Source organism: Heterocephalus glaber, unplaced genomic scaffold, assembly GCF_053883595.1.
Source record: "Heterocephalus glaber isolate CG9 unplaced genomic scaffold, H.glaber_assembly_v1.0 deba00001429, whole genome shotgun sequence".
Classification (NCBI taxonomy): domain Eukaryota; kingdom Metazoa; phylum Chordata; class Mammalia; order Rodentia; family Bathyergidae; genus Heterocephalus; species Heterocephalus glaber.
Window position 1 is genome coordinate 11498579 of NW_028258294.1, and position 25480 is coordinate 11524058.

Here is a 25480-nt window from a genome sequence, read left to right on the forward strand (position 1 = left end):
TAGACTAGACTCTAAATTCCATCATGACAGGGTCAGGGCTATGATTGCTCCCCCTTCAATCCTCATTATCTGCTACAGAAAATGGCAGATTTTTCTGTAAAGGGCCAATAGTAAATATTTTATGCTGTGCCACCAACGTGGTCTCTTTGAACTATTTGACTATGCTATTTTACCACAAAACAGCTACAGACTATACAAGAAGGCTTTACTGATGAAAACATTTAGCCCATGAGCAGTAGCTTGCCAACCCCCAGCCTAGCACAATGTAGGCTCTTAGTATGTGAGTAGCAAATGTTGAATGTTGAGCACTTGGCAAATGTGGACTGATTAGTGGCAGTAACATTTGAAAGTTGTGCAGTCATATTCCTACTGCAGTACAGCAGCTTTATGTGTAGACCTGTGGACAATTTTCAGCTATAGTGGTGGTAGTGGTATTTGTCATTTACATTTATGCTTTTATGATTATAAAACTAGCATATACTCACAGTAAAAAAATTGAGCATTTCAAAGTATATAAGAAAATATCCCATTTCTCACAGATAATGTCATTTGTGTTATGTACCATCCCAGAAATTTCCACCATACCTAAAGACACATATACCATTTCATACATTTTATTCTAGTCACTAAGGTTCTGTGAGGTCACAATGAACAATTCTCCCAAACAGTCATCACACCCATGGAGTGGGAGTTTGCTCATGAACAAAAACATTTTTTTCACTAAGCATTTCAATTTAGAAACAGATGACCTGGGAATTATGAATGCAAGATTATCTCATTACACTTTTCTTCCAAGAATATATAACTCACAGGTGGCTTGAAATAATCCAACTCCCCTTTCCCATCCACTGTTCCTTCAAAGAAACATTATCTTTTTCTCTTACAGAGCAAACAAATGCCCAGGGAGTCACTGGTCTGCCTCAAGTTACAAGGCCAGTAAGTGGGGGAGGAGGCACAGACAGATCTCTATGTGTTTAAGGTGGTGTTCTGTTACTAAACTCTACCATCATACAGACAATCCTATGTGGAGGCAGGCAAGGGACTTTCCCAGTTTTTGGACGTGGGTGACTCCTGATTGAGTTGACAGTGGTATCTCAGGCTGCAATTCCATGCTCGGGTCGCTCACTTGCCAGGCTTGTCTGTGCTGTCACAATTAGGTTCTGTTCTGCTTCTCCATTCCTTGCACAGCTCTAGGAGGGCTGGTGTGTATGTTGTGTGTGTGTTTCCTCTCAACCAATCATTCTTTTACACAATAAATGTGGTCACAAGAATTTATTATAAATTTGTTCTCTATCAGTGAATTGGGATTTTAAAAGTGGGCATGAAATTACAGGGTGCTTCAGTGAAACAGAAAGAAACTCACTCTGCTTGTTTGCTTTGTTATGTGCTCATTGATTTTATTCATTCCTAGTCAGCAGTTCTAAACTCTTACCATTGTAAAAGATTAGGCATCAGACATCTAACTTTTTTTTTTTGGTACCGGGGATCAAACTTGGGTCCTTGCGCTTGCACAGCAGGCGGTGAAACCACTGAGCTAAATCCCCGGCCCGTATTTTTTTTTTTTTTTTGGTACCGGGGATTGAACTTGGGTACTTGTGCTTCAGATATCTAACTGTTGACTGATACTTTAATCAATATTGTCATTATTATCAATATCAAAACCATTATTGAGATCTCTGGACTAAGCCAGAAATAGAAATTCAAGACACAGTATTAGAACATGAAACCTTCCTCACCCTCAGCTGTCTTATTACCTAGTTGCGAGGCAGATTATGACTGCCTAAAAAATAAGTAGTTTATTTAATTCTTCTTCAATAGACTGTTAGCCCCAAAGGGGCAAGGACTGAACATTCAGAGTTAAAGAAAATGGACTTTGGGTGATATAAAATTGGGATGATTCCTAGCTATGCTAGCTGCCAGCTCTGTGACCTTGGAAGTATTATTGAATCCCATGGAGCTCAGTTTCCAATTTGTGGCATGGGCTAATAAATTATCCCGATCCTAAGAGGAGTTAGATACAATAAAACAGCATGGGCAAGAGGCAGTCTACATTGTGCCCAAGAAATCAATACATATGTTAAGCATTTTAAACCTTTATTTCCCAGACCTGGTCTGCCCTAGAGACAATAGGACAAGTGTTACCGTGCTCCCAGGGGTGACCCAATGTTATTACTGAAGTGCCCTTTATTTCACACACTCCTACTCTGTCACCATCTTCCCTGTAATTAGTCTCACCTCATTCTCTGGATTTGACTGCTTTGCACTATCATCTACGTTATTTGTGCATATAGATCCTCTTCTCTTTTCAAGAATTGGGAAGAAATTCCTTCTGTCCTCTGGGTCACCCCTCTGATCTGACCCCAGATTTCTGGGACCAAGACAGCTTGTCTCTCCTATTTGTTCCCCAGTTTCAGCCCTGGTATCTAGAAAGCTCTATTGACTCCACTGACAAGGGTTCTTGTCCCTATTCCCTCAGGGGCTTACTGGGTTCTCCTAAGAATAGGACTCCTGATATTTCAGATTTATGGATGCATGACTTATAATTTATCCACACTTATTCAGGTGAAGAGGAGGGCTGTGGTAAGATAGCCCTAGCAGATTCATAGGCACAGGAAAAGAGACATACACAGGCCTCAAAGAAACCAGAGCTAGGAAACTTCTAGAAAACAAATAGTTGGTCACAAAATCTTTAGACTCTTGTTCCCACCCTCCTTCATTCCTGTCTTTTAAAAACAGTATCTGCTTTCCCATGGGTCAGTCTGGATACCAACACAGAACTGCATCTAGGAGTCTGCACACCCTTCACTGACTGTTGTTGGTCTCTGGGTTTCTTAGATTATAAACCTAAGAGAGCCATCTGGCTGGTTGCTGGCCCTACTGGGTGGCCTTTGGTTGCAACTGGCATGAAGGTGCATAGGAGGGGTCATGTGTATTCAGAGATAGTGTCAGAAATATCCAGCTATTAGTGTGATCTCCCAGGATTGAGTGAGTTGGGACCTTAGGAAGCATTTCCCAGAGGCTGGCGAGAGATAGAACTCTCAAAATATTTTTTCTTTCTTTTTTTTTTTTTTTTTGTGAGACAGGGTCTTGCTATGTAGTTCATCCTGGCCTTAAACTCACTATGCATCCCAGGCTGGCCTTGAACTTCTGGCAGTCCTGCTGCCTTACCCTCCCAAGTCCTGGGATTACAGGCATGCACCACCATGCCCGGCTCAAAATAGTTTAACAGAATTTAATGAAGAAGGTGTAATGAGGGAGCTGAGAAGATATGGTCAGATGCCTAGGAACTAGCAATAGCAGGAAGCTGTGACCATCGTAGGCCTATGGAGTAAGAAATGGAGCCTGATGAGAGCTGTGGCTGCAGAGAAACTCAGCCTGAGTCAGAACCATGGCAGGGAGGGGATAACAACCCAGTTCCTCTCTCTTCCCACCTTCAGAGAGCTTAGATGATGTGGTCCCTTGAAGCCAGCCTCCTGGGACACAGAGCAGAGCAGATAAGACTAGAGTCTGGATCTGGAAGGCAAAAGGAGATCACCTAGCAAGGAACTGTGAACCTGGCTTGGGCATCAAGGATTTAGGTAGCAGAGAGGAATACTGAAGGCATCCCCAGCCAGTGGTGATAGGAGCAGCTCTACAGAGGGAAGCCATGAACATTAACATTCCAACCACGGAACTGACATGGTTAAAGAATACGAAGTGATGTGTGTGGGCTGAATATAAGGGAAGGCTTGAGAGAAGATGTTGGAGGAATTTGTGGGCGGGGCTCATGAACATGCCAGTTTGCCATTAGCCAGGAAATAATATTATGTTGTTGAAGGTGTAAGAGATTAGTGATACATTCAAAGAATATAAATAGGAAAAATGGATTTCTTAGTCTATGCATGAATAAGGTAGGAAATGCATGTTTCTATGTATCAGGATCAGATTATTAGCTAATCCAATATGTGGAGAATCCATATGGCCTGTAGTATTTTCTTTGCTATCTTGGTTTTGTCATCACAGCTCTTGCAATTTGTGGATCATGCATCTCACAAAGTATTAACAGTGTGTGAATAAATAAAATTAAACACAGCCAGGGCACTCTCCAAGATGTCTTAAACTTTTGTTTTTCACCTGGGGTGGGGGTTAGGATTCATACCCAAGCCCTGCCTCCATCTACTGCATAATCTCTGTTGTGAAGCACAGAAGTCTTCAGACAAGGACCACTGTGCTCCATGCTCCTAAAACAAACTGGACTTTGAGAATTACTGACATACAGAAACATCACTAATTTCCTGTAGTTGTCGTGAAGGTAGGGGCTTAATTTCATGAGAGGCTGATAAATGAGAATCTGATAAAGACCCAGCCCAGCAGTTCCTAATTTGGAATCATCTTAGGATCACCTGGACAACTTTAAAAACATCTTGGTGAGGGCTTCATTTATTATTTATTATTCTGATTTAATAAGCTTGGATGATTGAATAGCTTCTGGGTGATTTTGATGCCCAGGCAGGCCTGGGACCCTTTGATGTTGTCTGAATTCACAAGGTGGCAAAATTAGAAATGGAGACTTCTCAACTGACTTTTCTGAATTCTCTACCACATAGTGAACACTAGGAATAATTGCTTTGGAAAAGAAAGCAGAATCCAGAGTGGAAAACAGGCTTCTGTGAGCAATGAGGAAGGAAACCAAAGATGACCAGGGATGATGTAAGCTGAGAAGGTCCTGCAGTCTGGAAAGGTTTTAAAGGAGTCTGTGTACTTTCTTAGGCTCCCAGAAGCAGTTTGAACTGGGAGCTCAGTGTGAGCAGGAGTGGATAGAGGAGTCCCTAGGGAGTTCCTTTCCAATGTAGTTGCTCCTTGGCCTCCCTCAGGGGTTTCTTGCTGGCACTCATTGCCAGTTTGGAGTTGGCTCATTGTTTTATTGAGGTTTGCAAGAAAAAGAAAAGTGCAAAATGAAAGTGAGCACCCTTTCTTGCTTTTTCTCCTTCCACAGTCTGTTGCGTAGGAAGTAAGAACTCTTCAGCCATTTGCCAATGCATCCCCGAAGCTCTTCCAGCAAGCACTGGCAAGCCCTGCAAAAGCCTCCTCACTTCCAGAGCAGGAAGGTGTGTGGCCAGGAGCCTGGAGGAAGGTGATTCACTGGGAGGGAGGAGAAAGGACCAGAAAGCCCTCCTCAGTGCCAGAGGGCCCGCCAGGAAATGGAAACCTCTGCCTTTCTCTGTCTTAAAAAAGAAACAGAAAGGAGAATTAGCATCCTTGTAATTCTTCTAAAGCTGTTTTTGTTCCCAAGAGGATAAAGAATATTTCAGATGCCAAGCAGGGAGTTGTTTTTTTTTTGTTTTTGTTTTTTTCTTAAGTGGGTGGGTTGGGGTTTTCTTTCCCGAGAACTGAAAGGCCTCTTGGCTTATTCATTCTCCAGTGTCCTTAGTCCCGTGGCCCCACAGGCCTTTTCCTTCTTTGCTGACAGGCAGCTCTTTCCCTCACTGGGTATTTTCCATGGTAAGTAGGTTCTCCTAGGACCCAGGAGACCCAGGCCTCAGATCTAGTTCCTTCTGCTATGTGTGACTGCAGAGGATCTTTGTGCCCTGTCTAGCTCTGATAAGATTATCTGATGTTCTGATTGTCAGCTGCACTCAGGATTCTTTACAAGAAGAGACTCTTGTACCCACTCAGTGATGGGCCGTGAGTGATAGCGCCTCTTATATCCCTGTGTGTGTGTGTGTGTGTGTGTGTGTGTATGTGTGTGTGTACCTTATAGTTTGCACAACAGAAACAAAATCAGAATTCCCACCATTTAGCTTGTCCTATTTTAATACTTGTTGAGAATCTCCAATGGAAATAGCCTGTCTCCACAGAGCAGGATAGGTGCTCCCTAAGTTTCCCCCCAATCACAGATCTTGTCTGATTCATCCACTGCATGTGCTTATCTAGTCTCAACTGAAGGTTCTCCGGGGGAAGGAAACTCCATCCTCCCTGTGGTGAATCCTTGCCAAATTTAATGGCCACTTTGATGATCCTTCATCATGACCACCTCTCCACATGGAAGATAATAGGGCAGAAATAGAGGACAGCCAGTTCTCTCTAGAGCCTTGTCTGCAAGTTGGAGGAAATCCTATGTGCATTAGAAGATGGTTATGAGGTCCAGTGAGATCATCTTTCAACAAATACCAGTCACTTCTTAGTATGCAGAAGATGTGGGAGCCCAGATAACTGGGTGTTGGCCCTGACTTCAGTTTAGTGGGGTACAGATGAATAAACATGGTCTCAGTGCAGTGAGAGACCCCTGTCTGCTTTGTTTTTGGTTGTTAGCCTGCCAGAATCAGCCAGCCACTTGTGTCCCATGCTCCTGGACACTGCCTCCACTTATGCTAGCCATGCACCAGGCCACACCTGGCCCCTCTACCTGCAAGCTGCTGATGCCCTCTGCACCTTCTGCTTAGCACTCTGCCTGTCCTCATCACTCTTGATTCTGTTTACCTGCAACCCTTGGCCCCTGCCCAACTGGGTCAGGAACATCAATCAGTTTGCAGTGACAAGGCTCCCATGCTTCATATCCACCATAGCACAGAGGCCAGGTCTTCCTCTGCTCCTCTCCTTGGACTACAGATTTTTTCTAAGGGTGCAAGAAATATAAAGACTCATGCTCTGACCTTAGCAGAGCTGGCTCTGCCCCATTAATCTTGGCTGATTTCCTAGGGGCTTTCTTTCTTTTAAGCAGCTACTTTCCTCCTCTGCAAATTCCCTGGCACAGTAACCTCAGGAGGCTAAAAATCTTTCCAGAATATTCTCCCTAGAGAATATTCTTGCTCTGGCCCCCTAGCTGCCATGGCAGAGATGCCAAAGACCTCTTCCCTGGGCAATTGCCAGCAACCATCCTCATCCACTCCTTTTTTCCTCACTGCTGTCTCAGGAGAGGTTCTCTCAGCCAAGTCTGGCTCATCTCCATATGCTCCTGATATCATTACCCTTGCTCTCCTGTTCCTCTTGTTCTATTGCTGTGGTCAAGATCACCAGCTGCCAAGAGCCTATGCAGTCTTCATTAGGCCTTTGGCAGACAAAAAGTACAGGAGGTGATCCCAGCCCTCGAAGAGGCATCAGTCTGCAAAAATAGAAGGAACAAACAGGAACCCATTCTCTGGCACACTCAGTTCCCCCTTTCTGTTAGCTTTTTCCCTTGACTTTCAAATCCCTGTGTGTGTGTGTGATGTGTGTGTGTGATGTGTATGTACGTATGTATGTATTTATTTATTTATTGGCATGGAGCAGGGCCTTGTGCACTCTAGGCAAGTGCTTCACCACTAAGCTACATTCCCCAGCTGTATGTGTGTGTGTGCATGTATGTGTGTGTGTACACATGTGTGCTTCTTTAATAAAGCCAATTTTAGTAATACATTGTAAGCTTCTGTCCTCTCCTCTTCTCTCTCCAGCTGTTCTGGTCTTCTGCAGAGCCTTCTTGCACTCCTATGCATGAGGAATACTCTGTCACCCCATGTCCACTCCCAGGGCTTCTCATCCCCTATTGGTCTTGGAGGTCTCAACAGGGACAGCTGGCCCCTCTGAAGAGCTTCCTTTTACCTGCCACATTTTTGGGCTATGTCAGAGAAAGTGCTTGAGGAGTCTATAACTCTAGGATGGAGGAGCTGAGAAGAATGGGTGATAGGAGGAGAGAATTGGAGCAGTGTAGGCTGGTGAGCAGTGTTGGTGTTGACAAGCCCCAGAGCTCCAGCTTTTTGCTCCTTGAGGATCATTCTCAATGAACAGCTCTTTGTTCCTCCTCAGTGAAAAACTTCCTGTGGCAAATCTGCACCAGGTGACCTGGCTTCTGAGGTTTGTACAGATTTTGTAGCCCAGCAATCCTCAGGGCCTGGGTTCTACACAGTACTCCCTGCTCTTTCAGCTCATTATTGCTCTTGAGCCTCAAAACCAGCCCTATCATGCTCCCTCTTGCAAAGACACAAGTAGCACCAACCTCCCAATACTCTTTTGGTTTTGGGCAGGAGGAAAGTCTCTGCTTGGCCCCTATAGGCTTTGTCCCTCAGGCTAAGGTCTTATTGACCTCCTGCCCTTATGTAGAGACTTCCAAAGCAAGAGGCCAATTCTTCAGCCTCTTCTTGCCTGTATACAGTCCTTTGGACCCACTATCCACCTTTCTGAGTCCTCTATTACTACTGATCCCCAACCTTCTGACCTTTGGGCTTCATCCTCATCCTTCCCTTTCCTCTTTGTAGTAGGTGGTGCACACTGCTGATAATCCTTTAGCCAGTGTTCTCCTCCTTTGACTTTTTTTTGATATGACATTAGATGACTGATTCTCCTTACAGATCCAGCTGTACCTCCAGTTGACTCCTATCTTCTCACAGAGGCCACATAGTGGCTCTCATCAGTTTCTTTCTCATTCAGGCTGGAGCTGCTACTACCAGGTGGTCAGGAGCTTTGGAATCTCAGGAGCTGGGCTATAGCCTTGGCTCTTCCACTGACCGGATGACTTTGTACCTGCTACTGTCTGAGTTGCAGTTTTCTCATGTACAAAATGCCTACCTCATAGGGTTATGTGAAGTGTAAAAGGGGGACAACAATGCTTTCCAACTTTCAGTCTGATCCCCAGATTTTCTTTCCAAGTAAACCTTGTACTTTCCTTACTTAAGTTCTGTTTTCACTGACTGCTTGTTTCTGCCCCTAAGCCTTTGCAAAGAAAACTTACTAGATGACTCTCTTGGTGTGAAGCCTGCTTGGTGCACCAGTTATGGGGCCAGATTTCTTGAGTTAACATCCTGATCCTACCACATTCTGATTATTTAATCTTGGTGGGCCTCAGTTTCCTCACCTATCAAAAGGTGATAATAATAGTACATTGTAGAGTTGAGATGAGGGAATAGTCACTTACTGATTTAGTACATGTAAAATTATTCTTAGAATAGTGCCTGTCAGTACACAATGTATGTTGTTGTTATTATTGCCATTTCCAATGCTTCCTTTCACAGTACTAATCACATATAACATAAACTTAATAAATATTGTAGAATAGATGAATATTTTTCTCCACTAGCCCTTTACAATTCTCTATGGTTTTCTTCCATACATATATATTATTGCAAAAATTGAAAGTCTCATTTAAGTCTGAAGCAAAAAAGAAACCCCATGAATTTAAATAGATTTTACTATCTGGTTTAAGGAAATAGACCGACTTACTGAGCAAAGCAATTTTTTTCTTGGTACTAAATTTGAAATGAATTTATTGTAAGAATATTTATGGGACAGGAGGCTAGTAAAATGGGGACAGCTCATTTTTCTAAAACCTACTTAACATATTGAGATTAGAAAAAACATTTTTCCATTAAATACAGCAACTGTATCAAATTACATCAGCAACCCAGGGGGACTAGGTCAGTGGGGAGGTGGATTAGACAGAGAGAGCTTTGTTTGTTATGTTCTTCTACTCCAAAACCTCCACTGGGAAACTGAAGAGGAAGATTAGTGGTGTGTGCAGAAGGGTAGGTGTAATCTAGAAATTGGAATCTGAAATTACTTGTGACATCATAGGTATATTTTTGTCTTTAGGGAGCTGTGTTGTTAGTAATTTACTGTAATTGCAATAACCAGATCATTGTACAATGTCTGTAGAGAGCATGGAAAAATCCACCTGCCCTTTAAGTGACAGTGTATCAAATAACACAGTAAAACTGTTTTAGTCAAATACTCCTACTATTTTAGTAGTTTCCCTTATATAAGGTAGGCATTTCAGACACACACACACACACACACACACCTCAGCATCCCTTCAGAAAAACGTACTTGGTTGTTTTGTAGAGGTAAGTGAATGTGTTAGTGATAGGGAACTGGTATTCTGAATTATTTCAGGTGATTCTTCAACAAAGACTATTAAAACATCAGTCATCTGGGGATCAGAAGGAAGTTTTTTCTTAAATTTTAAAAATAGGTATTAAAACAGGGAGCAAATTAGCATGACAGGAATTTCTTTTAGTGGAGATCGGTAGGGTATTAAAAAGCCATGGGCTGTGGATTTAGCTCAATGGTTCCACCACCTGCCTCGCAAGCACAAGGACCTGAGTTCAATCCCCAGTACCAAAATAAACAAACAAACAAAAGCCCTGAAATTTATATAACTTTATAAATGACATGGTAAAGTGACTTTATAACATAATACCCACTTTTATAGGTGATTCCAAGTTACAAAATGTAAAATCCATAGAAATAAATTTCAAGAAGATAGATACATTATGAATAGATGTAAGAATTATGAATAATAGATAATGCAAAAGAGTTAGTAAGAAGCCAGGTGTGGCTGGTGCACACCAGTAATACCAGCTACTTGGAAAGGCGAAGCAAGAGAGGATCACAAGTTTGAGGGAAGTCTGGGTAACTTAGCAAGTCCCCTATCGCAAAATAAAATCAAAAGGACAAGGATGTTGCCCAGTGACAGAGCACTTGCCTAGCATGAATGATGACCTGAATTCAATCCTCAGTACCACAGAGAAAAAAAAGTAAGAAAGAATGTCAGATTGTTTTTAACATGGCCAGTGTGGCCTATGAAAAGTCTGGGAGTTCTTGTCACCTACTCTTAGTGAAGGTTTCAGCCTGTAAAGTTCTTGACACCATCAGAATAGGTGCTTAAAAGCACTGCTTTGTCTATTTCAAACACTTTTCCAGGAAGTGGTCTAAATTAAAACATCAAGAGTTAAGCAAAGTAGATAAGTTTTGGGATAACAAACTAATAATGACTTATAAAAGAACACAAAGTGTGCTTTAGGTGAAAGTTTTTAACCCTGCAGCAGAAATGTGGAGTCCCATGAGCCCAGTGGTCCAGGAGGATTCAGAAGCATCCAGCCCAGTCTCCCCTGACTGTGGCACAGAGCTCATGCTCTGCAGTTTAAGGAACACAGAGTGAATTGATACATAGTAAGTCAACTCTGGTTTCTGCCTCAGAGCAGGATATTCTTTCTCTTTTCTCTCCCTTCTCTCTTTCCTCCTCCTCCTCCCCCTCCTCCCCCTCCCCCTCCTCCCCCCCTCCTCCTCCCCTGTCTCCTTCCTTCCTTCTCTCCCTCCCCTTCCCCCTTAATTTCCTGTTTCTCCTATTACCTTTCTCTCTTTTGCCTCTTTCTTCTTTAAGAATCCCTCTTCCCTGCTCATGTCCTAGGCCTGCCATCTGTCCTCATAGCCACTATTTCATCCCTGAATGGCCCTTGAGTTGACATATCAGCATGCTGTCTATGCTATACCACAGGGATGCCGATTCAGAAAGCATCTCCATGCTTGCCCTAGAAAGGCTGAAGACCCTTCACTGGGTTAAATGCAGAAAAATATACCCTAGTAGCCACGAAGAAAGTTACATCTTAAAATCTCTGACCTTAGACCCAAGACTCTGTGGATCTTGGTTCTACCACATTATGATCCAATAATTCAGGAATGAAGCCAATATTTCCTAGGTGTGTATCTTTCAGCTATAAGGTGGAGACAGAAGCATTGCAAAAATGAACAAGATTCTTATCCATCCTACAGAGGATGTGGTGTGAGTGGAGAGTATCTAGGACCATTGCTGCTTCTAAGACCAGGGGAAGGGGTGGAGTGAAGTAGTGATAACCTATAGAGCCAACTCCATCAGGCTCCAGCAGATATTCCTGCTTCAAACTAAATTGCTTATTCACTGCCCTTACTATGCCACACATACATGCATGGAAGTGACCACACTTGCCATGACAGAGCTGGAGAAATGCAGAGCAGGCTGCCCCAGACAGGAGTTACCACACAATACCCCTGGCCTGACTCCACTGGAGGTTTGTGTGATGGTTTTAGTGAGCAGCACCAAGACCAGGGAAACAATTAATAGTAATCTACTTATATAAATTAGCCTGTTTCCTTTTGAAAGTTACACATTATAAATAACATATGGCTTGTTGTGGGTGGGTGGGGGGGTATAGAGAGGGAAACAAGTAGACATTTGAAAATATGTCAGCCGCACCCCCTAGGAATCAGTCACTATTCATCTGTGTATCTTTGTATCTCCTTCCATAGTTTTCTTGCATACTTTTAGGCTTTTCAAAAAAATTACGATCATTTAATTTTATATCCTGCATTTTGCTTTCAACATTATAACATGTGTTTCTCCAACATTGCAAACTGTTCATAATTACAAATGCTTTTAATGGGTTTGAAATATTTCTTTGATGGCTATAACATTATTTGCCTTTTCTTTTTACTGAAAATATGGGTTTGTTCAAATTCCTGTATTTTTTTTTTTTTTTTTTGGTACTGGGGATCAAACTCGGGACCTGCTTTCAAGGCAGGTGCCGGAACCACTGAGCTAAATCCCCGCCCCCAATTACTGTATTATAAATACTGGCATGATGACCATCTCAGGGCCTAAAGGTGAATAAGAGTTCCTTGAGATTCTAATATGTGTCAGACCTTGGGCTGAATCCTATGCAGAGTGTATATAGCTCCTGTTTTCAAGAAATTTACAATCCAGTTTTGGAGATAAAAACGTATTCCTAGGTTAATCCTGAGCTCTTTTGCCCTTTAAGATTAGTAAAATGACTGTGTGTTATACTATTGAATTAAAAAAGATTCTTTTATAAAAAGCAGAACCAAGAAAGAATATATATGTTAATTATAATTGGTATGTAGCACATACCTAGACTGAGCAAGACAGCAACTGTCAGGGGACGATTAAGTTTAAACAATAATTGGTCTAATTTGAGTTTGAACTTTGTCTGGTATCTAATAACTGATACCAAACTATATATATTGCCCCTATATGATTTAAGTGGTATGATAGAATTGTTTTTCATGTATCCCAAAATATAGGAACATCCTTTAAGAACCTGTGCATTAAATTTCAGCCAACAATGCTGGCTGGTTATTTGAGCTGCATTTCTGATTTTTTACAGTTACTTTAAATTGCATAAATTGCATTTTTCCATGAGAACTGTGAAGTTCATAGAAATAGAAGAGATCAAAAAAGAATGTTACAGGCTGAGGAGGGCTGGGGAGTGTAGGTCAGTGGTAGAACATGTACTCAGCATCCATGATACTTTTGGGTTCAATCCTCAACACCGTCCATAAATGTCATAACTCTGTGTGTGTGCATGTGTGTGTGTGTGCATGTGTGGAAGATGGGGTGCTACTACAGAGCAGGGGTGAGGTAAACACAAGAAGTAAAATAGAAATAGCCTGTTTGAAGGATTTTTTTCAAACACCAGGATTGTAAGATACTAGAATGAGTGTGCACATCAGAGAACCAAGTACTTTCAAGCACAAGCATTGGAAATGATAGAGTAGAACATGGTGTGGTGTGCGTGCCTGTAATCCCAGCACTCTGGTAGGCGGAGGCAAGAGAATTGCAAGTTCAAGCCCAACCTGGACAGTGTGGCAATTTAGCAAGACCTTGCACCAAGATAAAAAATTAGAAAGAGGGCCGAAGATTTAGCTCAGTGGTGCCACCGCCTGCCTCAAAAGCGCAAAGTCCCAAATTTGATCCCCAGTACCAAAAAAAAAAAAAAAAAAAAGGCTGGGATGTAGCTCAGTGCAAAGGCCCTGGGTTCAATCCCTAGTACTACACACACACACACACACACACACACACACACACGTAATGGTAGAGTAGTAGAGACTTCCTTAGAGTCTTGGCAGAATGATTCAAATGCTCCTTCTCTGTTGTGAACAGGGATACATCTCAACATGTGTTCTCTTCTTTCAGATCGATGACCCCACCAGCAGCCTTGTGGAGGTGATTAATGAGGCTGAGGCCATCGCCTCTGTGAACAATCTGGGAAGCAAACAAGCCTTGAATACAGATTACCTTGATTCTGATTATCAAAGAGGACAGCTGTATCCGTTCTCCCTTAACAACGATCCCCAGATGGCCACATTCACTCTCACCAATTCCGCTCCAATGACCCAGTCCTTCCAGGAACGGTGGTACATGAATCTCAACAGCCTCATGGACAGGGCATTGATTCCTCACTGTGGCAATGGGGAAGACCTGTATCTCATCACTGGCACATTGCCTTCAGACCACAAAGTTAAAGACAAAGTGACAGTCCCTGAGTTTGTGTGGCTGGCGGCCTGCTGTGCTGTCCCCGGAGGAGGCTGGGCCATGGGCTTTGTCAAGCATACCCAGGACAATGACATCATAGAAGATGTGATGGTGAAAGACCTTGAGAAACTGCTTCCATCGAGCCCTCAGCTGTTTCAGAACAACTGTGGTGAGACTGAGCAAGATACAGAGAAAATGAAAAAGATTTTGGAAATGGTTAATCAAGTCCAGGATGAGGAGCGAAAGGTGCAAACTCAAGAAAGCTCTATTCCCCTCTCTAGCACCCAGAGCAAGACAGCTACCGTGTTGGTGCCAGAGGCACCTGAGGAAAGTAGCAGCTTTTTGGGGAAATTCCTGGGTTTCATCGCTACCCCATTCATCAAGCTTTTCCAATTAATTTATTACCTTGTGGTAGTAATCCTAAAGAACATTGTCTGTTTATTGTGGTATGTTACCAAGCAGGTGATTAATGGTATAGGAAGCTGCCTTTACAGCCTGGGCTCTGCCACTGTCTCATACTTTGTGGCCATTGGAGAAGAGTTGGTGGGCATACCCTGGAAGGTGCTCAAGGTCACGGGAAAAATCATCAGGGCTATTCTCCGGATCCTTTGCTGTCTACTGAAGGCTGTTTGCCGTGTTCTGAGCATCCCTGTCCGAGTCTTTCTGGATGTGGCCACTTTCCCTGTGTATACCATGGGAGCAATTCCAGTTGTTTGTAAGGACATTGCCGTTGGCCTGGGTGGCACCATCTCTCTGATCTTTGACACTGCTTTTGGCACTATGGGTGGCCTATTTCAGGTTGTTTCTAGTGTCTTCAAGCGGATTGGTTACAAGGTTACTTTTGACAATTCTGGAGAATTATAGAACTCAAAAAAACTAATACTGTACAGTCACAGTGAATTTGATTTTTTAATAGAGAAAGCTGGGATAGTTTGTCTTTAAACTAGGTTTCTATTCACTGTCAATTATTATTATTTTTAGGCCTTTGTTGGGGATGTTTGCCTGTTTTTTGCAAAGGAAGATGGTATAATTTACACTCAACATAAAAATGCTCAGGATGGGATTTAGTAGTCAGGTGTGCACTTCCAGTTATATGTGCAAACTTGCAAGCCACTCTGATACAGAGTGAAACAATGGAAACATTCTGGTGTCACCTGTGATAATTAAAAATTACAACAGAGGGAGGAATTAGAAAGAGGACAATTTTAAACTAAAGGGTTCCTGAGAAAATGAGAAAGAAATTTTGTTCTTCCCATTATGCCTTGCGATTTAAGACAAAACAGATCTAAATATCCTTGGCCAATTTCTTAGCATTTGCTTCTCTTCTCCCCTAACTCAAGTGACCTTGGTGAAGTGCAGGTGATGCTTGTCTGTTGAAATAACTTTTCTTTGGATACGAACTCTGCTATAGCTCTTAGCTTTCTGTGGTTCTCAAGGACCTGTTAGATTTTTATTTTCCTCCAAAGTTGAATTTTGCTGCATTTTTCTTTTAGGTAATAATAAGCATTTTATGCCAAATGTGGCATAACAAAGTTTGAATCCAAGTTTGAGTGGAGTAAATAGTCCTTTCAGCTGTAAAAAGGGAATGCAATAGTAATAGCCCTGCTCTTGGTAGGCAAAAGACATCCTTAGCTAAGCCTGGATTAACTTGCCATATTAAATCACTGGCTGACAACTGAGCTCAAAGATCTACATGTTAAGGCTAATATGAAAATTTATATTCTGCAACATACAAAAATCTTTCTGATGCATCAAATAAGTTCCCAATACAGTATAACACTCTGACTTCTATCCTTAAATGATTATTTTGGTGTGACTATATAGGAAAGAGACATAAAATTAAAAATATTCTGGCTGTGTTAGAAAAAGATATGTGTATAAAAATATTTAAGAATCATTCTTAGGAGCTTATTTTTATTCTGAGCCTATAAAACATAATTATTAATGAAAGTTAAATTTGAGACCTTATTGGCAACTTTTTGATCAAGCACTTGGCAATTTAGAGTTTGCACTAAAAATGATAAGAAGAGGAACCAAATTTTGCTTTGCCTTCCACAGCTGGGATGGAAACATTTGAATTTTTCTAAATGATCTGAAGGGTTACTGTGAAGTAGGAAAGGGGTGTGTGGATACTGATCTTGGAGGCATAGCCCATGATGCAAAAAATTGAGGGTCCAGAAAGGCAATAAAGAGAGAATAATGTGTTAACCATTTCCTTGGGGGCTGGTGGATGAGAAGAAATATGAGTGTAACAAGAGTTACATTTTGCAGGAAAAATTGTTTGCCTTGCCCCCAGAGTGGAATAGCAGCCAGCAAGTGGGCATCTGACTCAGTTTGTGATGTAAATCTGGGAATGTGAGCACCAGACTTGTCTAGGCTGATAAATTGAGGTGCATCAATTTATCCAAGAATCCTAAGCAGTATTTACTAATACTTTTCTTTGAGTAAATGAAGAATGAGGGTTTGCTTTGGGGCTGATGGATCAAGAATGCTGCTAGATGAAAGAAAGGGAATCTCAGAAGTGACCAGAGCGACAGTCTGGGCATCCCTCATTTGATAAGGAACCTGAGGTACAGAGAGGCAACAGGCTTGGCCTCAGTCTCATGGCTGGTCGAGAGCAGGTCAGGAGCCAAAGCCCCCATGCCCCCCACACACCTGGGATGTCAGATGTGGAACTGTGTGCTGCTGCCATAGACCTTAAGCCAGATATTTTTCATGCATCAAACAGACTCTGGGCCCTGTATAATCAATTGGATATAGCGTGTGTGATGAAATGATCAGCATTCATACAACATTATGCTTACTGGATTGCATGTAATCTCTTTTCCCTCATTGTACATATTTACATTCTGAAAGGCCCACTGAGGGTATCCATGGCAGGTTGAACCTCTAAGCAGTATGAAAGGAGCAAGGCATCCAAACTCCTTTGTGAGAATCATTTGGAAATGTCATATCCAGTTGTTCAGTGTCTTTATTTAGTCTTGTGTGGTCATTTTGGATATCTGGGAAATGATAATTAAGCAAAAAAAAAACAGCCATAAGTTTAGGTGGCTGAGACCCAGCACTGTGGACCACAGTGTTAGCTGTGCCTCTGGTTCATTGGAACTGGCTGCACTGGGCTTGAAGCCCCACCAGTCACTGGATTACTGGTCTATTTACTTGGGTCTTTGAGGTGGAATTTGGGTTGCTGAACCCCCCATCTCTGGCCTGCAGATTTTGCTGTGGCTCTGTTACTTTCTTAGGCCCTTGGAGAAGTCAGACAATTCTTCTTCCTTTATGGAGCTGGTTTTCTAGTCTATTGATCATGCACACCTTTGGACTCCACTTTTCTATTGTGCCTTTTCCATGTTGGCTTCCTACTCAGTGTCAGCACTTTCACTTAAATGCAGACTAAGGAGTTGGGAGAAGCGGTAGCTGATGTGAAGCACTCTTCATTCTTCAATCACTCCTTTATCTACCAAACATGCATTTGGTCATCAGGGGTGCAGAAATGAAAAATCCATGTGGATTCTATGTGGTGGAAAGAATGCATGGCTAATCCATATTTGTCATGCATCATGGTAAGTGCTACCTTAAAAGTACTATCACCATGCTGCCTGGAGCACGTGGCAGTGGTGGGCAAAACCATGGAAATTAAGGAAGCCTTAACAGAGTGGGACAAAAGTAATTTGGCATTTTCAGACTATGTACAATGCTGTGTACCTTGCAGATGCTCAATAAAGTAATTATTGACAACTCATTAGCAGTTCTGTAAAATATCTAAAAGGGGAGAATCTGAATGGTTGAAATGAAGTTTGGGGAATATCTGTGATTTTTTTTCATTCTTTTCTTGATACAGATTAACTACAGCAATTTCCGGTCCCATCTGTTTTTGTTCATTTAAAGAAAATATTGAGTCATAAATGAGAAAATAGAAGTTCGGATCAGTGAAACAGGGCTTAGAGCTACTTTTCGATGTTATTCGTGTACTTAAATCAACACCAAAGGTTTATTGCTTCACTGAATCTGAATCACACAGAAAATTATAAAAACACTCTTTATTTGTTTGTTTTTCCACCAAGAAACCCCACAGTGTGAGAAATAACAAGCAGTCACTGACGGGAGGGCTGGGTCATCTTTGTGGTCTTTAGTAGGGTGCCCCCTTGTGGGTGAGGGTGGCAGTAATTCTTGCCCACCTTCCCAGTGCAGGCAGTCTTAAGTGAGGGTGGTGAAGCATTTTGCCCAAGCTCACCACATATAGTGTGGACTGCTTGCCTTTCATAAATGAGTTCTCTGACTTCTTATTGACTTTTTCGGTAGATATTTTCCCTGACTCAGATAAGCAAACCTAGCTTTCAACTAAGGAAGTGTTATAACCATTGTCACTTTCCCTCGGTTTCAGTGTTTAAGAGTACACAGTGAGATGCTCTCAAGAGGTAGACAGAAGGTCACTTCTGGAGACTCCTGTTGCCAAGCTTTAGAGTCAAAGCGACAAAGGCTTGAATCCTGGCTTCTTCACTTACTAATTGTGTGGCTTTGGGCATGTTACTTGTGTGGCTTCCTCATCTATAAAATGAGGCTAAGTATAAATATTTACCTATGAGAGTTGTTATGAGTGTTAAATGAATTTATGAACATAAGACATTCATTAGTGTGCCTGGCCCGTGGCATTACTCAGCAAATGTTCATTGTTGTGATAGCTGCTGTTGGCAGTAATATTCACCTATCTTGAGTACAGTTAGCTAGGAGTTGCCGTAAAGTTCAGGATATTCTAAATCAAAGTTGGAAGGACCAGTGTCAAGTACAGTCTGAGTCCATATTGCAAATGAAAGTGAAGGAAGCTAAAACCTCACCAGCAGTGTCAATGAATCTGAATGATTAGGTACAGATTGGACCAGGAGTCTGGAAAAAGTAGTGTCAAAAAACAGGAACTCAACATATTGCTAGTGCTGTTTTAGAAGGGGAGTTGAGTCTTTCTGATCTTATCTTACACCACGATTTTATGACAGATTTTGTTTCCCAAAAACCCTAATACTTGGAAGAGAGTAAAGTGTACAAAGAGCATATACTCTTTAGAGCTGAAAGGATGGTAGCCCTTACTGTAAATCATTCTTTATTCTTCAGTCTCACATTAAGACAGTGTGAAGTAGTCTCCAAAAGATTAATTGTAGGACCGGGGATTTAGCTCAGTGCTTCTGGTGCCTGCCCTTCAAGTGCAAGGTACCAAGTTTTATCCCCAGTACCAAAAAAAAAAAAAAAAAAAAAAGAAAAAAAAGATTAATTGTTCCTGGGGGGATTGATAAAATAGAATTTCTGAACCCTCATATTTGACCCTTATGCTCACTCACTTTCTCCCCACCAACCCACACTCACCAGGTACAGTCTTCAGGAGGTCCTTTCTTGGTGCCATCTTTGGGTTATCTCATCCCACCTACAATACCTATATCCAAAGCAGATGCTGACAATACCTTGGACATTGGAGGCTTGGGTATGATCTAAAACCACATGGGGTCACTGTAAATAGCATAATAACATATCATTTTTAAAATGAGAAGTGTTTGAAAAGAATTTATGCTAAACAGATGCATTGAAAGATAATTTTGACAATTATGATAGTTGCAGGAGTGTATCTATTCTTTGTGTCCTGACCTGGCCCATTTAATGGATCAGCCTAAGGCAAATATTAAGAAAGTCACACTGGCTGATGCTCACTGCTCATGGACTTAGCTCCTGAACCATCCTTTTGGTGGTGAGTTCCACTCTCTCCTGGCCTCCTTGCTAGGCATCATCTCATTTCTTTACTGGTTCCCACTCCAAGAAGATCATGTACTAGGTGACTTTTGAGTGTTTAAGCCTTATATTTTCAGGACTAGTCTTGCCTCTTTTATCTTGATACAGTTACACTCCCAGAAAGATGAGTTTTCTAACCCAGAGCCCCTTTCCTTATAGACAGTGTTGAGGCAGCCCCAGCTACCAGAGATCTTCCCCCATGAGCATCTTAATCACAATCAGAAGGCTCTGGGTAAGGGGAGGATATCAAGTTTAACTTACTTATGCTGAAGATGACAATTTTTAGAATTTTTGCATGAAATTCATATGTTACCTAGAAAAATTCAAGGAATAAGAATTTGAAGAGAAAAAATTTTATTATGTTCCATTGTCATGGATGTTTCAAAAATGGAAAATACTAAGGCACTGAAGGGTTAACAAGGCTATACAATTAGCTTTAGGCTATACAATTCATGTTATTTTTAAAGTATAGAAAAATTCAATTTATGTTTAATATTTGATGGGTGAAGAGTTGGGGTGAAGATGTCATGAATCAGCTCTGATTAATTATTCTGTGTCTTTAAGCTCATTCTAAACATAAGCATATTTTGGATACTCCTTTCCCACCTGAAAAAGTTCATTGACTTCTATTTCTTCTGAAGATCGCAGTCTCATCCATATAAGGTCCTAGTGTTTGCAGAGGATTCATCTGATTTTTCAAAATATTTCATAGACCAGAATATTGGTAGGTATACCCATAGACAGCCCAACTTTGACAGCTGGAGTCTAGGGTTTGATTTTTTCTTACGTGCAAAATGGCACAGTCACTAAGAGAGACCAAAATTTAGTGAAAAACAGATAAACTTTATGAATGCAAAGAAAGTTCCACCTAGTACTTTATTGATCAATGCTATTTCTGATTTGGAACATCATTATATAGAACCATCCTGAAGAGGTAGGATTTCAGGAGACACCTTTGATTAAAAGAGCTTCCAGAATTTCTGCATCTTTGGTAGGATAAAAGGGCTCAAGATCAGATTTGATATGGTCCTGCTTGACCCTCTTTTCTTGTTTTGCAAATATACAAATGATAATCTCTGGGAAAAGAGCAGTAATTTATAAGTGGAAAGTTCTGGAAGCTCTTGTTATCAAATGGCCTTTCCTGGAACACTACCTCTTTAGGATGGTTCAAGATAATGATGTTCCAAGTTGGAAATAGTATTGATCAATAAAGTACCAGGTGGAACTTCTCTTTGTACTCATAAAGTCTTTTTAAAAAATCTGTTCTTTTTTTTTTTTTTTTTACTAAATATTGGTCTAAGTAACTGTGTCATTTTTGCTCTAAAGTGATTCTATAAAGAAGTATAGTATAAGATTTAGGTTTTTGTTTTGTCTGTCTGTTGGTCTGATTGTTTCGTTTTTTTTCTTTAGGCAGGGTCTCCCTTTGTAGTTCAGGCTGGCCCTGAACTCACTATATAGCCCAGTCTGGCCTCAAACTCACAGTGATCCTCCTGCCTCAGCCTCCTGAGTGCTAGGATTACAGGCTTGCCCCACCACACCCAGCTCAGTCTGATTGTTTTTAAAACCATGCTTTGGATTCTGTAGACCTAGGCTCATGTCTTAATTCTCTTGTGACACTTTTGAGAGTCCAAATCTTCGTAAGCTTTCTATAAGCTTCTATATTGAGAATGATACAAATAACAAATACATAGGTTTTTGTGATGATCAAATGAGATAATTTGCTTGTAAACTGTAAAATACAGTATCATAGAAATAGAAAAGTTCATTATTATAGGAGGATCCAGGGTTAATTTGATTTCTTTAAAAATTGGTACATAGCTCATTTTCAAAAGGTGAGTATATTCAAATGAAAAATATCCAGAGAGCATAAATGTCTTAGCCAAAATTTGGATTCAATAGTAAATGTTGACTATTATGCCTTGGCTGTGAAGTTAAGATCCCAGAATTCTCCCTCTCCTTAAGTCCTGCTTTCTTAAAACCCAATGAATTCTCTTGGAAATAGGCTGCTCTACATACTTCATCCTATTTGCTTTTCTGTATGAGTCAGTTGAGTCCCTGGAAAAATAGACATTGAAATGAAAGACAACTTATGAGCATATGCGTCATGTAATAAGAGCCACACAAGAAATAAGTGCCAGAGAATGAAAAGTCACAAAGGAGTCTCAGAACTAGCAGAAGCCATGAGACTCCCCTGGAAGCCTATGAGCTGAAGGCCACCCCAAGCCTGCCCCTGAGAACACCAGACAGTAGCTCCCTGGATTATGTTTCTAGGCGTTGTAGTAAGTGTGTGTTTCCCACAGAAGATTCTGGTTGGATTTTATCCACTTATCTCCCCTATCTGAGAGTTACTAAAAGTCAGAGAAATCCCCTTGGACATTATCATGAAGGACAGTGACTGATTAGTCCTGAAAACCACCACTACCATCATCATCATTGTCATCATTATTATTGTCAGCATTTCTTTCTCTCAGATTTGTAGAATTAGCAGAGTTACCTGAGGGCATTTAAGAAATTCTGGTAATGCTCCTTGGTCCCAAATAACTCCCCCTGCATCCTGCAGTGTTGCCAGAAATCTCAACACTTGTCACTCTTCCTGTAGGCTATAAAAACAAATTGTCTGAAGAGAGTTAATATATAAGTATATCAAAACTAGCACCTTAGAGTAAATCATTTTATGAACTCCTTCTCACTAACTGGTAACCACTCCTACACACAACAATTGCTTTGACAAGTAAGGGGTGTGGTGCAAAAACTGTACTGAGAGTCAGGAGGTGCCTACCTTAGACCAGGATCCCATAAGCCTGGAGCTTTCTTTACTCAAGGATTGGGAACACACTGAGAAGGCTTTTGAGACCTTTGAAATAAAGCCAGTAGATTTTTGTCTAAATGACCAATATATGATCATCCTGCAATGGATACACCTGAAAGAAACAAGGCTGGGGACGCATTGCATTTATAGCCAGTGGTGTGCTGATAAATGTTGAGCAACCACCTTTCAGAAGAGGAAGGGAAAGCCTTGATTTTTGTAGTTGCCAATTTCTGTGGTGTAAATACTGCTACCATGGCTGATTTCAAGTTACCAATGTGACATCATTGAATGTCGAGTAGAAAAACACAATCTGCATTCCTGAGCATTGGGAACTGACTCCTCTTCATCATTACTTCATAATACAATTAAGTGCGTTAAGATACATAGATATAGATATTAAGTACATAGAAAGTTTTCAGCAGAAAAGGAGTTGGAAAAGTCATAGTATAGCAGAGAAAGGAAAAATCACCAAGACAGATACTGACCATGCCCACATGAGTACTATGAGGACATCTTGCAATTGGCTTTGAATATTTCCATATCTGAAGATTGCTTGCCTTGTAAAATTAATGCATCAAGTTATTTTAGCTCAAGTGCCATTAAATCACAACTAATATAGCACCTCCTTTTCAATATGTTCCAACAAAGTTATCTTCCAGTTATGACCTGGATTCCTCTGTTGATTTACCTCTGTGGACTAAGTAGAAACCTCCCTGACAATGCCTCATCACAGGAAAATTGAGCAAAGTGGATTTTGATCGTTTCAGCTTCCTGTGTGGCATAAGAACATAATGTACTTAAGATGCTAATGGAAGTGTTCCAGTGTATGTATACAACAGTTCTATTTTTCAACTTAAGTTAATAAAATATCATTATAGTGTCACCCTCAATCTTTCATGTGTTCTAGTGTGCATCTGCTTCTCAGAGCAGCCTCATTTTTTTCCCCAGAAGCTCACTGGGGCTTAATGTAAGCTTTCAAATATGGAAAATACTATGTTGTTATATTGATATTAACACAAAAAGTGGTACAGTCCTGGCTAGTTTTCCCTGAAATACCATTGCCGCATTTCTGTCTCCTGAATCAAGACTCACTTTTGTTGTTGTAGAGGCAGGGTCTTGTTCCATAGTTCAGATTGGCCTTGAAATCACTATGTAGACCAGGCTAGCCTTGACTCAGGGGTGATCCTCCTGCTTCAGCCTCCTTAGTGCTAAGATTAGAGGTGTGTGCCACCACACCTAGCTCACTTCTTATTTTGCTTTTTAAATTAAAGTTACTATTTTTAATGACTGCCAAACTCAACATTACTTCTGCTTTGGTAGTATTTGAACTGTTAACTCCTCTTTTCTTTCTTTCCTTCTATTGTTGCATTCATTCATTCATTCATTCATTCATTTTTACTGGTGCCTATTGGTAGTCCAGAATAATGAGATTCATTATGGTGTATTGATACATGTGTATAATATATTTTAATTATTTTCATTCCTATCACTCTCCCACTCCCCCAAGCCACTCCCCCATCACCCACCTTCTAGTTTTCTGTTCTCTCTACCTTTTTGAAAAAAATTATTTATTTTCAGATTGCATATATATGAAAAAGCATGCAAGTTTTAATTTTCAGAGACTGGCTTATTTTACATAACAGGACTATATCTAGTGCTGTCTATTTTCATATGAAGTGACATGATTCCACTTTTTAACTTCTATTTGGGAATTAGGCATGAGAATATATTGGATAAAATACATTTAAGATGGCAAAACTCATTAGTTAAGTTTCTTTCAATGCATGTATCAGAAAATTCTCTAAAGCCAGTCTAGTTCCACAATTGCTGAATCATATAATGAATGCTTAGAAAGAAGCTGTTGATGTCAAGGACTCAAATGATGACAGACTCTTTCTCTGTATGTCACCTTCTTTCTTCCCTAGAGCTGATGGTCTTGATATAGAATGGAGAATGATCACAAGCAATTCTGGATATTCACCCTGATGGCCTCTTATCCACAGAGAAAGGGAGGCTTCTCTGTTTGTTCTGGCTAGGAAAATCCCTAAGAAGTCCCCACTCCCACCCTTCAGTTAGGATTATGCCATCCTTTTTTTTTTTCCCTTCCAATTTAAATAGATGTTTTACTTGTTCAGATGTTCAAATATTTTATCTGTACACAATTATAAACCAACTACAATTTCATCAGGAAGCTAATTTGAACACCAAAAATGATTCCAGCATATTAGCATGTACAAAGTATGATTTTTAAAAACTTACAGTAAATTTTAAGTTTTAAAATATTATTACAGTAAAAAATGCATTGCGCTTAATCCCCCTCAAAATACTCCCCTCAACACACTCATTCCTATCATTCTTGCCACTTTCTTTTTTTAAAATTAATTTTATTGGTACATTTTAGGTATACAAAATAATGACTTTCATCATTGGAAATTTGCACCTTTACATAATCTCTCTGGGTTCTTATTTTTTCCCCATTCCCCTTCCCTCTCTTCAACCCCTCCATCCCTCCCTATCTGCAAAGACTTTGCATTTTTTCATTTTCTCATATTAATTCCATTCCCTTCTTTCCTTTCCCCTATGCCTCCCACTTCCCCTTCCCCTTTGTCCCTTTTCTTCCTATTTCACATTTTCTATTATACCTTTTAGTCCTTATTTACACTTTCAGTTTCTCACACTAGAGAAACTATTCAGTATTTACACATGTGTGTCCTGTTTATTTCACATAAGAGTATTGCCTCAAAGTGCATCCATTTAGCTATAAATGTCTCTAATTTCTTGTTTTTTGTGCCTGAGTAGTACTCCATTTTATATAAAAAAAAACAAAAACGCCACATTTTCTTTATCCAGTCTCCAGTTGTTGGGCA

General features: G+C 40.8%; 1 protein-coding gene across 2 annotated transcripts in view; it reads left to right on the plus strand.

Annotated features, from left to right (window-relative positions):
• The window catches only part of Endod1 (endonuclease domain containing 1), a 40971-nt gene extending 23197 nt beyond the window's left edge, over positions 1-17774 (plus strand). The window contains exons 1-2 of one of the 2 annotated variants that reach the window (XM_004838058.3): positions 4978-5087; positions 13697-17774. In XM_004838058.3, coding sequence (XP_004838115.1) covers positions 5016-5087; positions 13697-14899 — 1275 coding nt within the window. In that variant the 5' untranslated portion in view covers positions 4978-5015 and the 3' untranslated portion in view covers positions 14900-17774. Of the gene's footprint in view, positions 1-4977; positions 5088-13696 lie in introns of those variants that run through there. The other variant, XM_004838057.3, reaches the window with a different exon arrangement.
• Positions 17775-25480: the final 7706 nt, after the last annotated feature.